This window comes from Priapulus caudatus, unplaced genomic scaffold (genome assembly GCF_000485595.1).
Source record: "Priapulus caudatus unplaced genomic scaffold, Priapulus_caudatus-5.0.1 Scaffold257, whole genome shotgun sequence".
Classification (NCBI taxonomy): Eukaryota; Metazoa; Priapulida; class Priapulimorpha; order Priapulimorphida; family Priapulidae; genus Priapulus; species Priapulus caudatus.
In genome coordinates, this window is record NW_014577318.1 from 71,093 (window position 1) to 87,280 (window position 16,188).

At 40.7% G+C, this 16,188-nt stretch overlaps 2 protein-coding genes across 4 annotated transcripts in view; both read left to right on the plus strand.

Moving 5' to 3' along the window:
- Positions 1-11,889, plus strand: part of LOC106808170 (anoctamin-10-like) — a gene marked incomplete in the record, with an annotated part of 37,697 nt that extends 25,808 nt beyond the window's left edge. The window contains 8 exon segments of the mRNA XM_014810761.1: positions 5,982-6,150; positions 6,474-6,529; positions 6,861-6,935; positions 7,834-8,004; positions 8,902-9,093; positions 9,275-9,406; positions 9,635-9,751; positions 9,973-11,889. Of these exon segments, the coding sequence (XP_014666247.1) occupies positions 5,982-6,150; positions 6,474-6,529; positions 6,861-6,935; positions 7,834-8,004; positions 8,902-9,093; positions 9,275-9,406; positions 9,635-9,751; positions 9,973-10,065 (1,005 nt within the window).
- Positions 11,890-12,385: 496 nt separating this feature from the next.
- LOC106808166 (valacyclovir hydrolase-like) overlaps positions 12,386-16,188 on the plus strand; it is a gene marked incomplete at its 3' end in the record, with an annotated part of 16,419 nt that continues 12,616 nt past the window's right edge. The window contains 5 exon segments of one of the 3 annotated variants that reach the window (XM_014810754.1): positions 12,386-12,664; positions 14,205-14,305; positions 14,785-14,951; positions 15,123-15,276; positions 15,718-15,878. In XM_014810754.1, coding sequence (XP_014666240.1) covers positions 12,558-12,664; positions 14,205-14,305; positions 14,785-14,951; positions 15,123-15,276; positions 15,718-15,878 — 690 coding nt within the window. 3 annotated transcript variants of the gene reach the window in all.

The window sequence follows — 16,188 nt, forward strand, 5'->3', positions numbered from 1 at the left end:
GGGTGGCGGCGGTGAGAGTTGCTGGGGATCGGAAGGAAAGGGTGGGTGCTGTAACGCGTGGCGACGGTGAGAGTTTCTGGGGATCGGAAGGAAAGGGTGGGTGCTGTAACGCGTGGCGACGGTGAGAGTTGCTGGGGATGGGAAGGAAAGGGTGGGTGCTGTAACGCGTGGCGACGGTGAGAGTTGCTGGGGATGGGAAGGAAAGGGTGGGTGCTGTAGCGCGTGGCGACGGCGACGCCACTGTGGGGTAATACTCCATTAGGAGTGTTCCCAACTTTAATGTCATTAATGGTCATAATAACATATATATATATGGTCATGGTCATATATTAGTTTGTGGTTTAATGTCATTTAGGTTAGGGTTGGGGTTAGGGTTAGGGTTAGGATTATCAATTATTAATCATTAATGATATCAAAGTTGGGAACACTCCTAATGGAGCGTTAGCCGGTCTGTGTGTTTGTTATGTTCGGCAATTCACTCTCGCACTCATCGCCATGCATTCTCCGATTTTAAATACGATGATGATTTTTTCTTGTGCTCGTAGAAAAGGGTGCTGCATGTCGGCGCGACGAAGGAGAGATTGCTGGAAGCTGCAGAGCTATCCGGAATCAGGAAGCCCAACCAGGAAGGATTCCTGAGTTACTTCACCTGTAAAAATATGCAGGACTTCACGGGGAAAGGTACGAGCAGTAGCGATCGTTCGTAGTTTGTAGACTATCGGTGTAATTGTGTTATGAATTTAAGCTGCTAACATAGTGTGTGGCAGAGTAGGTAGCTGAGATGTAGGCCCGTGTCACACGAATATCTCGTAAGGATAATGGCCTGCAGTGTGTTTTTCGTAGATTGCACGAAGAGAATGTATTGCATTGTTAGGGGATGAATATTATCCGTTCTGCTGCATGTATTTTACTAACTTATATATTTCTTGATAGCTCAGTGGATTAATTATAGTTTAATGTAATTTGTTCTACTTAATTTTGCCCCTGAATGCCCTGTTTCTGTGATACATGTGATTAGCATGCCACATGCCTAGCGTTCACGATTATCATAAACAGTCCAATATACCTGTATACTAACTCAATATTTAGTTGTCAGATACGATAAGGGTACATGTCTCACACATTAAAGTATGCGTGTTTACTCAATATTTGGTTATTACACATGGTAAGGGTACATATCATACACATAACATAAGGTATAAGTGTATATATATATATATATATATATATATATATATATAATATATAATATATATAATGATATATAATAATATATATATATAATATCAGGAGTAGATAATAGAAGATAAAGATAGTAGATAATAGAAGATAAAGATAGTAGATAATAGAAGATAATCTTCTATTATCTACTCCTGATAATATATATAATCGTTATAGGTAAGGTGTAATATGCATGTTTACAGATAACGACATGGATTCGCTGCTGAGTACAGCGGAGAAGCAGAGACTTGTGGAACACGAGCTAATAAACATGCGAGCCATCGAGTTCGACAAGCATCTACCAGGATATGACAAGCTCACGCTCTACGTTGGAAAATCCCTGAGTATGTTGACGCCACTCACTCACGCTTATAATAACGCCCGTAGCCTTAGAAGTGCACAGGCCTGGCTTAGCTTATTGCTTGGATTCGAACGACTGTACATCTGACACATCCACACAGACTCATACACACATACGCTTGCACACAGACACTCACACAAAGACTCTTTTCCACAGACTCTCACACACAGACTTTTACGTAAAGATTTGCACACAGACAATGACACGCATGCATCCACATGCATTCACTTATATTAGATTTGTCTAACGCAGAAGAATGTATCAAAAAGACTGCACACATATGCTACCACACAGACTTTTACGTAAAGATTTGCACACAGACAATGACACGCATGCACCCACACGCATTCACTTATATTAGATTTGTCTATTTTGTAAATTTTTCCAAGGTACAAAAGTGCATGAAAAGGGTGTGATCGTTCAGTATGTACCACCTGCATGAGCGAGACACGCATGCGAGAGGCTAGGACACCGAGCTGGTAGTCCAGACCACTGCGTGTCGGCCGTATTCAAACCAGCTGGGTATTACAGCGCGTGATAGCCACGAAGCTTGAGGCACATATTGTCTGGGTCTCGGTAAACGGCCCGGACGCTTAGATCGCGGTTGCTGTGACCTTGAGCGCAAGGCCATTTTATCACGATTAGCATTCAGCGCATGTGATAAGCCGGCGTGAGCAAACGGTTCTGCGATGCTACATCAGTAGGGTTGTGTTAGCAGCCAGTGGGGGAGCTCTCACTCTGTAAAGCACAAACATATCATACTTGCCCTGCACCACATGTTGTGTTATGATTTTTTTCGGTTTCTTTATTTTATAGGCTGGACACGTCAAGGGTCTTAAATCCACATGCGAGTGAAACCCAACTCCAGGATTCTGGCTCGGTCCATTTTGGCCTCAGCCTAGGAACGGTCGCCACGCTTGTTCTCCATGTGACACGATCCAAGGGTCTACAGCGGAGAGATTCCACTGTTTCGCTATCCTTCTTACACAAACCTCGCCATTGCCAAGAACATCTCTGGCCTCGGCCACGTCTCCTAACCACCAACAACAGTCGAACTTACGACACTGGTCTGATGGCACCGGTGGAAGCGGCTGGAATATGGCCATACCACGGAGTTTTCCGTCACTCCGTATATAAGACATCAAGGGGTCGCAAGATACCCAGTCTCGCGCAGCACCACTCGTTTGGAATGGGCCAAGTCCTCGATTGGTGACACTTGGCATAGATCTATCTGATCATTGCGCAACAAACACTAAGAACGAAGAAAAAGCAAGAAGGAAGAAGCTGAAGGATGAACTATGATGATGACGATGAGCAATGATGCATGACTAGGGCGATGATGATGACGATGAAGAAAAAATAAAACAACCAAGACCACAAACCGCACAGAATGGCAGCGGTGGCGGCCGATGGCACGACAGCGGCGAGCGCGAAGAGAAAAAGACGAAGCCGACCGTCTCCGCACGCGCCCCGTGCGTCTTGTTCGGGGCCAGACGACATCCGCTGCGGTACTCGTGCGGCGAGGAAGGCTTGGGCGTCTAGCTTTGCTTCCTGGGCTATCTACACGAAGCGGCGTCGTGCGCACCGCCTCCATGGCAATCGTCTACTTCGCAATGCTGGTCGTGGACTAACGTCAACAAAGCACAACGTTCTTCGCACGGTTCAAGCCTCATCTGGGTTACGGTGTGTTCTGGGAGGACGTGGAAGCGACGAATGCACGAGCTCAGTGGATATGGGTGGGGAGAAACGATCGCATGCAGCCGTTCGAGGAGGCCGCGCGCGCGCGTTTCAAGGTGAGAGGGGAGGCGCGGGAGGAAGGTCGAGCGTGTTCGCTTGTTTTCGTATTGTGGTTCTTGTTTTGTTCTTCCTGGCATTGGTTTGCGGTCTGTGCTGCGGCAGGTAAATTTGTTACTTGTTCCATCAGCAGTAGGCTTCTGGTTGGTTGTTTGTTTGTTTTAACTTAGCTAGGTCGTTTGTTTGATACAGCTGGCTTTGTTAATGAAATGCTGTTGGCTAATTAAATACTTTATTGTTGTAGGTGGTTGTTTGGCTCAGTGAACCTGTTTTACTAGCAAGGAACTGTTCTTTCTGGTGGGCGCTGTGGTCTCATGCTGCCTTGTGCTAGGCATTTGATGTTGATAGGGCAAAATGTTATGGATTTTTGAATTTTTAATATTTTGGTCTCAGTTAATACTGGTGTGGGTTTTCGATGCAGGGTAAGCGATGCGGGTGAATCCTGTGACGGGAAGAAATGAGCCAACGTACCCATCCTGGAAGAGGGCCATGTAAGTACTCTATGGAGCATTCACTGAACATCGTGATGGTCTCGTCTCTACTGTCGGCATTCTATGCTGAGTGTTTGGCTCGGAGTTTTTGCAATTGGTTATAAGTATGATTTTATTTTTTATAACCAAAAATTCAGTATATTTATTATTTAATGAAAATTTATAAATTCATGGTGGCGAATTAACGGGAGATCGGAGTCAAAATACTCCTGATGTTGCTGTCGGACTCCGCTGATTTGACATATGGCAGGAGTCCGTGTATCCCATGAAAATTCTTGCCATATCGCAACTAGTTCAATCGCAGAGGCACGCGCTCGCGGAATTAACGTATTTTCCAGCCTAAATGCCAAGAGAAAATTGGCAGAACGTGCAACGCACATGAATCTTAAAGAAAAAGCCATGTCGTTTAGTATAAATGCTTTAATTTTGAACGTCAGACTGCGGACTCCGTCATTTTGCTGAGGACATCCCTCTCAATCGCGTTGGAACTCCGTGTTGCAAAAGTCTAAATTTCACCGCCTGAAATTAAAATCATTTATAATATATATTATATATATATATCTGATATATATATAGATATATTAATATTATATATATAATTGTGTCTGTAGAATAAATTAAAGACGAAGACATCACTTTTTAGGCTGTTACTTGCTCAGAGTTATCAACGGCTTTAAAACGCGATCATTAAGACACTTTAATGAAGAATAAACTTGTAATACATTCATAACCTCTATATAACATAATGTATGTAAATATGCTATACTAAATAGGCGCCATTCATGTTTATAATATCGATATATAGGTTAGTGTGAAATGTCGCGCGGCCCCCGCACTCAGTGTTATTTAGGGTAACGCATATCTGCGCGTTCCTCCCCTTTGGAAAGCACCAGCCCTATTCCTCAGGACACCACCAAAATTTCTGACCGCGCACCGTTTCGCCGAGGCGCTTTTTGGCGGTTTTTCCCTGCCTTGGGAGAACGCCCCTAAATCCGGAAACTAACGTATGAACTGAGGTACCGCGTTCGCCGATACCAGCCTTTACTCCGGTACGTATCCCTTCGCTACACTGCGTAGTGACGTTAGTGTAAAACCGGGTGGGGAACTGTCGGACGCGGTACCCAGTCCTACACTACGTTAGTGGTAGCAGTTCAGTGGATTGAGGGGACTAGGGAGGCAATATTTTATTTTTGCCCAAAAATGAAATAATCCTGATGAGGCTTAACTAGCTGCAGGCAATTTGCAGCGAATTTGATCCCGGGATTTGCGCGCCGAAACTTTGATCCGCGGGATTTGAGTTTTCTTATGATATTCAAGATGAAAAGAAGAGGAGGAAACACATCGCCGCTTATTTATAAGAAAATCCTCGCGGGTGAAAAGTCGAGGAAAATCAAATACAGGACCCCGCTTTTTAGCAATTCTTGGGCCGGAATTTTGTCCGCGCGTAGAAAATACCCTTTACTGAGATATTGGGAACGCCGCGATGCGGTCCTTCGACCTCGGAGTGGGGCGGCCGGGTGGAATGTATCCAGGTTTATGTCTTTCATTAAAGTTTGTCTGATGATCGCGTAAAGCGTGAACTCGGAGTAACAGCTAAAAGTGATGTCTTGTCTATTAATTTATCTACAGATACAATTTATTACGTCTCTGGCAACTTATGCATCGAGCACTGTCACCGCGACAGTATAGACTCAAAGCATCCAGGACATATATAATAACGTAGTGTGATTGCTATTATAATCTGATGCAGTCCGCACATTTGCCTTGCGATCAATTATGCAAGATAACTTGATCTACTAATTACAATAGTTTTAACTTAAAACTGTTATTCATAACCAAACAAATTTTTGGTTTAACTAAACGGGAGAATGGCGTGCAGAGTATTATTTATAAACTAGCAACTATGGTCATTGTGAGACATAAAAGTACAATGTGAGCTTGCTGAACATCTATGTGGTAGTATATGGCACTCAGTTACTTTATAATCGTATTAATTATTTGCATAGGCTACATTTTTTGCAATTAAGCAGCACACGCTACAGATTCTTCATTAAAGTTTGTCGCTAGCGTCTGTGTAATTCGGCGGCCCCCACTGTGTTTTTGTATCCACACAGGTGATGCTGATCTACTTCCGTCTTGAGTTCTGGGCTCAAGGTCGCTACAAGCTTGACCCGACACTGTTCAACCGTCTGCTGCTGTTTGTGCCAACCACCCTCTACGCTCTTGTGGTGCTTAGCATGAACGCTGCCTATCGGGTGCTAGCAACCAAGCTCACAAACTGGGGTAGGCTTCTTTGAAAGTGTGATCGTAACTAGGAATCAGACAAATCTGTTGTAAAGCAAATAGGGAGTTTAAACGGTTACAATTCACATGTTCATAAAGATACAAAGGTTAGTGGTCATTATGATGTCATTTTAAAGCCTTTATGCAGATGAGTACTTCAAATATTAGCGATCAGTATCAGGTGGTGATTGAAATTGGACTGTAATATGAGACAATACCATTAATTTACTCAATAACAATTCATGTCTATATTTTTTATGGAAAGTTATTTTATGTAATGAAGTTTTACTTTAATACTAACTGTAATACATGCATTATTTCAGAAAACCACCGGCTACAATCATCCTACGAGAATCAGCTTATCGTTAAATTAGTCCTTGTAAGTAATATTTAATATATGGTTAGTATGACTCAAAATTCACAATTTAGTCATTGTGTATGATTCGACTTGTTTTGCTAAGTTTGGCATCAATGTCAATAAACTGCTGACAATTAATATATATGCAAGCCGGAATAAGTTGTAGTTTACATAGCTATATAACAGAGAAATAAAAGAAAACTAGATTATAATCTTTGGATGTGACAAGGCTATGTATGCATTCTTGTGTGTAGGTCGTCTGAAGATATGCTCTTATATTTATGTAATTTATCCGATATCACCGTGATCATTTTTACGCAATGTGCTATTCACATTTCTGTTTCTTTTTCAGTTTGATTTCATCAACTGTTTCATGTCCCTGTTCTACATTGCATTCGTCCTACAAGATCTGAGACTGCTCCGAATAGTAAGTGTAGTTTATTCGTATATTGCATATCTATCTCTTACAGCAGTATCTATCTTGCTCTGCTGTCGTATTTATTTCTGAAACATCAAATCAGTAGCACTGGTATAGTCTGCACAGGAAATTTAATCAGGATTATTCATCAACCAAGGAACCAAGGAAAACCAAGAAAAATTGCCTTGTTTAGAAATTGAACCCATATTGTTTTAGCCCTCTTTGGTAGGTGAAACAACATTGCATTCTAGAGCAGGATATTTTAGGGTAGCTGTTTGCACTGGCGTCGCCAAGAATTCTATGTTAAATTTACTTGCCTATAGGTGACGCTAGTTGTACTTCTGTGGTTTACTTGTTGTGACTCTAAAATATTATCAGGAGTGTCATAATATCAGGAGTCTATCAATATTGATAGACTCCTGATAATATAGATTATATTATATAGTCAAATGCAGATATGCAAATGTTATCTAATATTTGGCAGGGTCACACTCTGAACCAGAACAAATTCCTGACTAATTTCATCCCGTAAACCTCAATTTAATCTAATATACTTGGGTCTTCTACATTTTACAAAATGAAACCCTGGGTTGTGCTGGGCGCAACTGTAACCAATCTTGAAATTGCAGCAGGAATGCTTCAATATTGAAAATAACATACATGTAAATCATCAAAATATATATTACTTAAATGATGTCTATTTCTTAATGTCTTGGTGATATATTACTAATGTAATTATGGATTGATGATGACTTCTTTGGTGATTCAAAATGGTAGAGGCAATAATTAAGATGTCAAGATAGATATTTGTTCATGTAATTATAAGGGGTAAGGAGGCAATTAAGCGTATTAACATTGGTAGCTCGATTGTACTGCAGAACCTAATAAGTTTTTCCTCTCATGGCAGAGCCTGGCAACACTCCTGATCACGATGCAGATAGTAGGGCAGATGCAGGAAGTGTTGGTGCCATACCTGCTCAAAAAGTACAAGAAATGGGAGCTACAAAAGCAGGGGAAAGAAAATGGAGAGGAGAAGTTTGATGACATGGAAATGCAGAAAAGACAAGCAAAATATCCCGTAAGTTTAATCAACCAAACGGAATTATCTTGGCTTGCTGCAATCCTAATTGGCGAACGATTGGTCGATGTAAGTGTTATGCACATTTGTCTTTAGCTGTTCTGATTGGGAAGATATGATACATGCAGAAGTTAGTCTTGATAAAAAATAGCATAATTCGAAATTTACTTCCTAAAATTTACCTAAAGGTTTGTGCACTATGCTAACATTATTAATGTATCATCTTTTGTAGAGGTGGTTTTAAATGTAAGACATGGTTCTAACTATTTATGGCTCTAGTTCCATATACTGTGCTCACAAATTACAAAGCACCTGGGCAATAACAATTTAGTGCTGATTGCCCAGTAATGCAGATAAGGTCTATGTCTTCCTGGGTACTGCCGGAACGTACCCTGGGTACGGTCCGGTATACCGGAACGTACCCTGGTAACTATCTGATATGGTTAGGGTTAGGGAGTAGGCGTAGGCGTAGGTGACATATATGTACCTGAGGTAACTATCTGATATGGTTAGGGTTAGGGAGTAGGCGTAGGTCGACTCCCTAGACTCGTTAGTGGAGTAGGCGAGGTACGGTCCGGCATATTTGATAGTACCAAGGTACGTTCCGGTATACCGGACTGTACCCAGGGTACGTTCCGGCAGTACCCAGGGAGACATAGACCCTGGCAGCCCCAGTAATTGGCAAGTGCTGTTACAACCATTGGCACAATCGGTACGTTAGTAAAATGCGTAGATGTATGTTGATGTTGTTCTTTTGATTATCGATTTCATGATCGCAAGGCATATTTGGAAATGCTACACTGCTCCATAACGAGTTGAAATAGGTCCCTTCCTCGATCAATTTAGGTACTGCATTCACCTCGCATTCTGTATATGCCTCATGTACTGTCGTTGCAGGGAACGTTTGACGACTATCTGGAACTGTTTTTGCAATTTGGTTACGTCTTCCTGTTTTCGTCCGCCTACCCCCTGGCTGCCTTCTGGGCTCTACTTAACAACGTTCTGGAAGTACGGACCGACGCTTTTAAACTGTGCAGGGTTTTCCAAAGGCCATTTTCGCATCTGGCTGCATCAGTTGGAGCGTGGCAAGTACGTGACTCATTCCCTGATACATTTACCAATCAATAAATCACGTCTATGCCAATTATGTACATTGGAAAAAAAAAATTTCGTAAAAGAACAGTTTCCTGACAATTAAAATAAATGTAGCCCCGTGACGCACTGTTATTGAAAGTCGTCACGCTAAATCTTTGCCTCTCGATTATTTTAGGTTGCGTTTGAGGTTATGGGAGTAATAGCGGTAATTACAAATTGTGCCCTGATTGCTATATCACCGCAAAGCAAGTCATTCTTCCCAGAAAGCAGCACAACAGAGCTGCTACTGATCTTTGTCGGAATTGAGGTGAGTGGGGAAGCTCCACATTATTTCTCAATACTATTTATTTCGATGACCACCTACATACCCAAATGTTTACTGTTGGATTCCACATCCACACAACCACCACACTGCGATGTTGCCAGTAATACTGAGCTGACAGATACATATCACAGGTCACTCCCAAGTATTATATTCTCAGGTGCGACAGTGAATTTTGTCGGTGAATATAATTAACTTGTTTATTTTTGGCAGCATCTGATTCTGGGTGCCAAGTTGTGCATAGCCTACCTCGTCCCAGACACACCAGAGTGGGTGGAAACAGCGCTGGCTAAGATTGAACATCAGTCTAGAGAAGCACTTAAACACGATGTATGTTATCTCACCCCAGTGTTAATAGTCTGCCTGCTAGTCACACACAGTGTTTGTTGTGTGTTTAGCTGTGAGAAATCAAAACTTCAATTTTAGATTGCCTGATGATATCATGTTTACAATTTGCAAAATAATTGTACCTTTGTAAAATTGTACCTTTATTATGCTTTAAACCTATTACCTATCTATATATCTATCCATCTACTATATATCTATTTCAGAGGTCACAGCAAACAAGAAGGCTATTTGAGAAGGGTTCTTCCTTGGACATTGACTTCCCTGAACGTTCTGGTCCAGTTGAAACAGAAATATAAGCACATTTGCTATATGTTGCATCGACCTGCAGCATACAATTAACACCTACAGCAATAATATTATGTATATTTAAATAATCTGACCTTTTAATATTACATTATATTGTCTTCCGTTGTGCTATGCAATAACTTTACTGGCAGAAATGTGTTTATTCCGTACTAAATTTTAGTGAGCGATGATAGCGTTGTTAGCGAGAGGTTTTCACGATGTACTGTCGTCTGTAGCAGTCATGCATTTAGTCGTGTTTTTTTCTCTCTGGAAACTAGAGACGCTCGAGTCAAAGTTATTTGCGTGCAATGTATGTTGTGTATGTGTATGTTGTAGCTTTTACTGACAATCATCATCAAATGTCGCTTTTATAAAACCATTCTTAGTTATTCAGGATCATTTGGGAATTAGGTAAGTCGGTACTGCAAAAATAATTTAAAGATACAGGTGAATGGGTTTATTATTTATAAGTTTTTAATCGGGCAAAGATGGGTGATGTAGTAGTAAGGTTGGTGGATTAATTAGGATGTGGTTAAAGATGTAAAAAATATTTATTTTTATATATAATAATGTAGCTCATCTTCCACGCGTTCTTGCAGATGTAGCATAACAAGCTAAACGCTGGTGTGTTTGTATATCTATGATATTTATTGCGCAGGCATGATAAATTGTACTGTTCAGACTCCCGCCTCTGCGATGCCAATTTTCTGCAGCAAGCAGCTTTTTCCCTCGCTGGGCATTGATTACACTTGCAGTCCTTCTAGCCAACCATGCACCCTGCTGGTGACATTGAAACAGCTGTGCTATGCTGGGTAACCAAGAGATCTATCCTTATAGCAGCAGCTTTATCATTCCCGCTCTGCGAACAGTAATTTCGGTATCATGTGTGTCATATTTGCTAGCGTAAAGGTCGTTCTTTACAACTGTGTCGTTTGAGAAAAGTAATAGAAATCGACTTGGGCGCAGAATGTAAAAATGATTTTATGTCTTCCTTGAGAAGTTCGTGAAAATGCTGTCCTTTTTACTTTTCGCTAGGAAATGTGAGCGAGAGCAATTTTCTGCTTTCATCGACAGCTTGTTTTGATAGTTTTTAGTTCCTTGCTTTTACACTATCCGTGTATTTTTTTAAAGGCGAGTTATACTATTATATGTTTTAGTTTAACTTTCCTATTGTTGGTAATAATCATTTATTAATAATAATATAATGGCAAATATATAGTATACCACACAGGCGTGCAAACTTGAGGTGGTAAATTTATGGTAATATTTATCAGCATTTTACATAATTGTATATGACTAAATCTGCATAAATATAAACGTATTTATGCACATATTTGCTTATCTGAAACACTTAATCACTGCTTATCAGCATCCGTAAATAAACAAGTCGCCATTACTAATGTATGGTAATTACAAAGTAGTAAGCGATATGAAGAATACTGTCATCTTGAAAAGTCTGCAGTAACTATTTCGGGGTCTGGATGACGAACTTTTATTGTAGCTGTTTAGATACAGTACAGGGTGTTATTGTTATTAAACTCACTCGCAATTGAAACATTTTGAAGTCTTTATCGGGTTAAAATCAGCGAATTTGGCAAAGATAACGTTTAAACGTAGGAAAGCTTTTATGCGTTGAGTGCTATGTACTGACGTTTTCAGCTGGTTATTTCTGCTAGTAAGAGCCGTTTCGCCTTTCTGTGAACATTTGTGCAGTCAGATTATCCGAGAGAGTACAACATCTTTACCTCTTTTAAAATATGAATCTCATTGTTCTTCCTTTACCGTACAGTTATGCTACCTGTGTCAAATGTTTTATTAAAAGGCCGTTTACGATACTTATTCTTGTTTGTATTATCCGTGGTTGATCATTCTTCTCTGTCTGGAGAACTATTGTATGCTTCAGATCAGTTATAGCATTCTCATTACATTTAATTGTAAGTAAATATTTTCGAACGCGTGTATCAATTAGTCAAGAGCAAATGGTGAAAAAATCTATTCAGTAATTATCTAGATGAGCATTTATTGTTCTGTCTATATGAGTATGTATGTCAATGTGACGTATCCTTAGATAACGTGCTTGGTAAAACTATATGAACACCTAACGAACGGGACCTACGCGTATATAAGAATGCATATGTGGGACGGTTTTAATGGCGCTATCATTGGTCGTATAATGTTAGGCAATGTGACATCAGCGATCGGTCGCGCACAGCTTCTATGTGCGCGCGTGGGTGCGTGCGTGTGTGCGCGCGTGCGTGCGTGTGTGCGATGTATGCGCGTGTGCATGTATGTTTGTTTGCGTGTGTGCGCACGCCATATCTCTATTCTCTACTTCTGATATCATGCACATTGTGGTTATATTATATTTATTGTACGACTGCTAGAAGATAGGGATTCCAGAAAGAATAGATTGTAGTGCTGTACGATCGTGCAGATTTTACGCATTCTCAAATAGATTTCTGACTGGACAGTCAGTGCGTAGCATGTGACGTCACATAGCAAGATGGCTGCTTCCATGGCAAGATATATTGCGAAAAATAATACAAAGTTTATAAAGTGTTTATCTGTTCAGAAACCACACGTGAGGTGTTTATCCTCTAAGAATGAAAGGTATAACTAAGAATAAACCCCGTTACGCCATCTGTAGATAAAAAAATACTACTATACATATGATCAGGAGTAGATGAAGAAGTTAGTAGTAGTAGTAGAAGAAGTAGTTCCAATCTTCATCTACTCCTGATATGATAATATGAGCCTAGCTAGAACCGGTTTTAGAATTTGTCATTTGACACAATTCAGCAGAAAAACATTCATTCTCATTCTCTGACGCAGGTTCAATATCACTAATGAGGTATGCCTACATTTACTGTAGAGTAGATCGAACATCTTATTGTACGCGCACATGCTTTGTAGAGAATTAACTCAAAAGTCCATCAAAACCACCAAATATTATGGAATATTAGATTGAAATAATAAATAAAGTAAGGGTACCAGTGGCGCTGAGAGGGTCTAATACCGTCTTATAGGCGTCTATGTCCCCCAGGGTACTGCCGGAACGTACCTTGGTACTATATAATATGCCGAACTGTACCTCGCCTACTCCACTAATGAGTCTAGGGAGTCGTCTACTCCCTAACGGTCCTAACCTTAACCCTAACCCTAACCCTAACCATATCAAATAGTTACCAGGGTACGTTCCGGCAGTACCCTGAGGTACATAGACCCTATAAGCACCACCAGTTTAGGCCGATGAAAGTTGATGTCATGGTTCTCGTCAGCGCCCGCATCAAATTTTACTCCCGCACCAAAAAAGTTCAACACTCATCGCTGACGAAATTCCCGCCTCAAAAAATCAACAATCTACAGTCAGCACTACATGTATGGAAGACAAACAGTAAAAATTTGAGTAAAAACTGTCAACAAAGAAGTTATGACATTTTTTAATCTTATTTTGCATATGTACAAGACCTGATATACCCTCACTAAGTTCTATTGGTTTGTAGATGAAAGATGAATGTTGATCTAAATCCCTCATCAAAATCTCAACAATGCCTGACGAGAACCATGAAATCAACTTTCATCGGCCTTAGCTTGGTGAATGCATCTTTTCATTTCGACCTTCGACAGATATTTCAGTTTTATAACCAATGAAAAGATTGTCACAAACTTATGCTCATAGGGTCTATGTCCCCCAGGGTACTGCCGGTACGTACCCTGGGTACGGTCCGGTATACAGGAACGTACCCTGGCCACTATTTGATATGGTTAGGGTTAGGATTAGGGTTCGGGTTTGGGTTCGGGTTAGGGAGTAGGCGTAGGCGACTACCTAGACTCGTTAGTGGAGTAGGCGAGGTATGGTACGGCATATTAGATAGTACCAGGGTATGTTCCGGTATACCGGACCGTACCCAGGGTACGTTCCGGCAGTACCCCGGGGGACATAGACCCTATCAGCCAAACTTATATATACCATCTAGTAAATGTTGAGGCTCCGCGTGAACAACCAATTTAGATAGCTAGCCACCACATCGTGATTAATACCCAATGTAAGTATAATTGATTAGTAATTTGCAAGACGTCATATATGCAGCTGGTGCTGGTTCTATCTATATAGTTCCCGTGTGAATTAGTATATATCCACATATTTCAGTGCTCTCATCTCAGCAAAGGAAGAGGTGAATGGCGTTAATTTCCATTATGTGCGACGCGGAGCAGGCGAACATCCCATCTTGCTTATGCCCGGTGCTCTTGGTAAGTTCTTGCATCTACGAAAGTACCTGTCAGCTAGGGTTAAAATTAGGAAAAATCTGCTATCTTACCTCCAAAAAATGTGCCAATTAAAATCTGGTTTTCCACACTTGTAAGTTTTAGGTTGTTTCTACGAAGTAGGAAAAAATTTCCCCCAAACCTTTCCACGCAAAAAGTGTATAGTTACTTTCACTTTTCCAGGAGCTAGTAGATTGGAAGATGCTTGGAAGATCCTGGAAAAAAATGGAAATGGGTTCATTTTGACCCCCTGGGCATGCAAAGCCAATGTGGTTGTTCTGTACCCCAAGTTCATTTATGTGGACCATACTTTAGTACCTATTATTATATTAGCACATTAAATACCAGTGTATGTTAAACTATGTGGTACCCTTCTCTCTTTCTTCCCTGAAAATTCGAATATATATATATATATATATATATATAATAGTGTTGAGAAAATTCTGTTTGCAATTGTATTTTAGGTTCAGGGAGCTCTGATTTTGGGCCACAACTAGAAAAGTTGGATGGAAGTCTCTTTACTATTATTGCTTGGGATCCCCGGGGATATGGAAAGAGCATTCCACCTGCTAGAGACTTTCCTCTTGACTTCTTCCATAGAGATGCTTCAGATGCTACCGGTCTAATGAATGTAAGCGAATACAATTATAATTTTTTCAAGAAAAAATGGTTTGTTAGCCATGTATATGTCCCATATCTAGCCCACATATGTGAGGTTAAATTCGTTAGTTGTCACGAAAATCCATTAAAAAAAAATATAAATGATACAACTGTCATTTGCTTATTGTAACCATTATTGCAGAAACTTGGATTTAAGAAATTTTCCATGCTTGGGTGGAGTGATGGTGGAATAACAGCATTGGTACTAGCAGGAACCTTTCCAGATGTGGTCAGGAAAATGGTTGTATGGGGTTCAAATGCTACCGTTACCGAAAAGGATATGAAAATGTATGATGGTGAGTTAATTGTTGTCACATTAGCGTGGACGTAACATCATCGAAATATTTTCGTGTATTAAAGCCGCTTATGTTATTATTAGTCGTGACGGAAATCAACTGGGCTTTATTCCTCATATCAGTCACTGCGTAAAAGACAGATCGCTTCGTGACTGGTGATGGCTGCTTCTGGTAGTTGCTCTTGAGATGATTATATAGGCTCTGTTTTACGAAACGCAGCTACTAGAGATATCAAAAACTGGAGCGAGAGGATGAAAGGCCCCATGCTTGCCATGTATGGAGAAGGCTTCCAGAAGCTCTGGTCAGACTGGATAGACGGTTTTGATCGCCTGCTCAGGGAGAAGGGCGGTGACCTCTGCTTGTCAGAGACCGACAAGGTGGGTTGCTCGTAACTGCACACCTGTCTACATGCACCACCTTTCGTTTTTTGCTTTGTTGAAGATATCAGAGATGTGGATAAGTGGAGTGAGCGCATGCGAGCGCCCTTGGTTGCTATATATGGGCGGGAGAACTTGCAGGCTCTTTGGTCGGCAGATCTGGATTATTTCTGGGGCGTACTAGATAGTAGAGGAGGTGATATCTGCAAAACTGAGATGACCAAGGTAAATCCATCACATTCAGCCCTTTTTAGTAATGTTTCTCTACCAATAATAACAGTGGAATTTACATCAATGCTAAAGTTACAATGCTCCTAAACAGATCAGTTATATATTAGCCCATGCAGGTTAATGATTATATATTAAATCGACTTTAAATCAATTCTCTGACCTAACCCCTAAATATTTAAATTATTTAACTGCCACAGAGTGACGGTGCTTCTCTATTGACTACTGCCTCTACTGCCATAACAACTACATACTGCGACAACAACAACAACAACAACAACAACAACAACAACAATGACAACTAGAG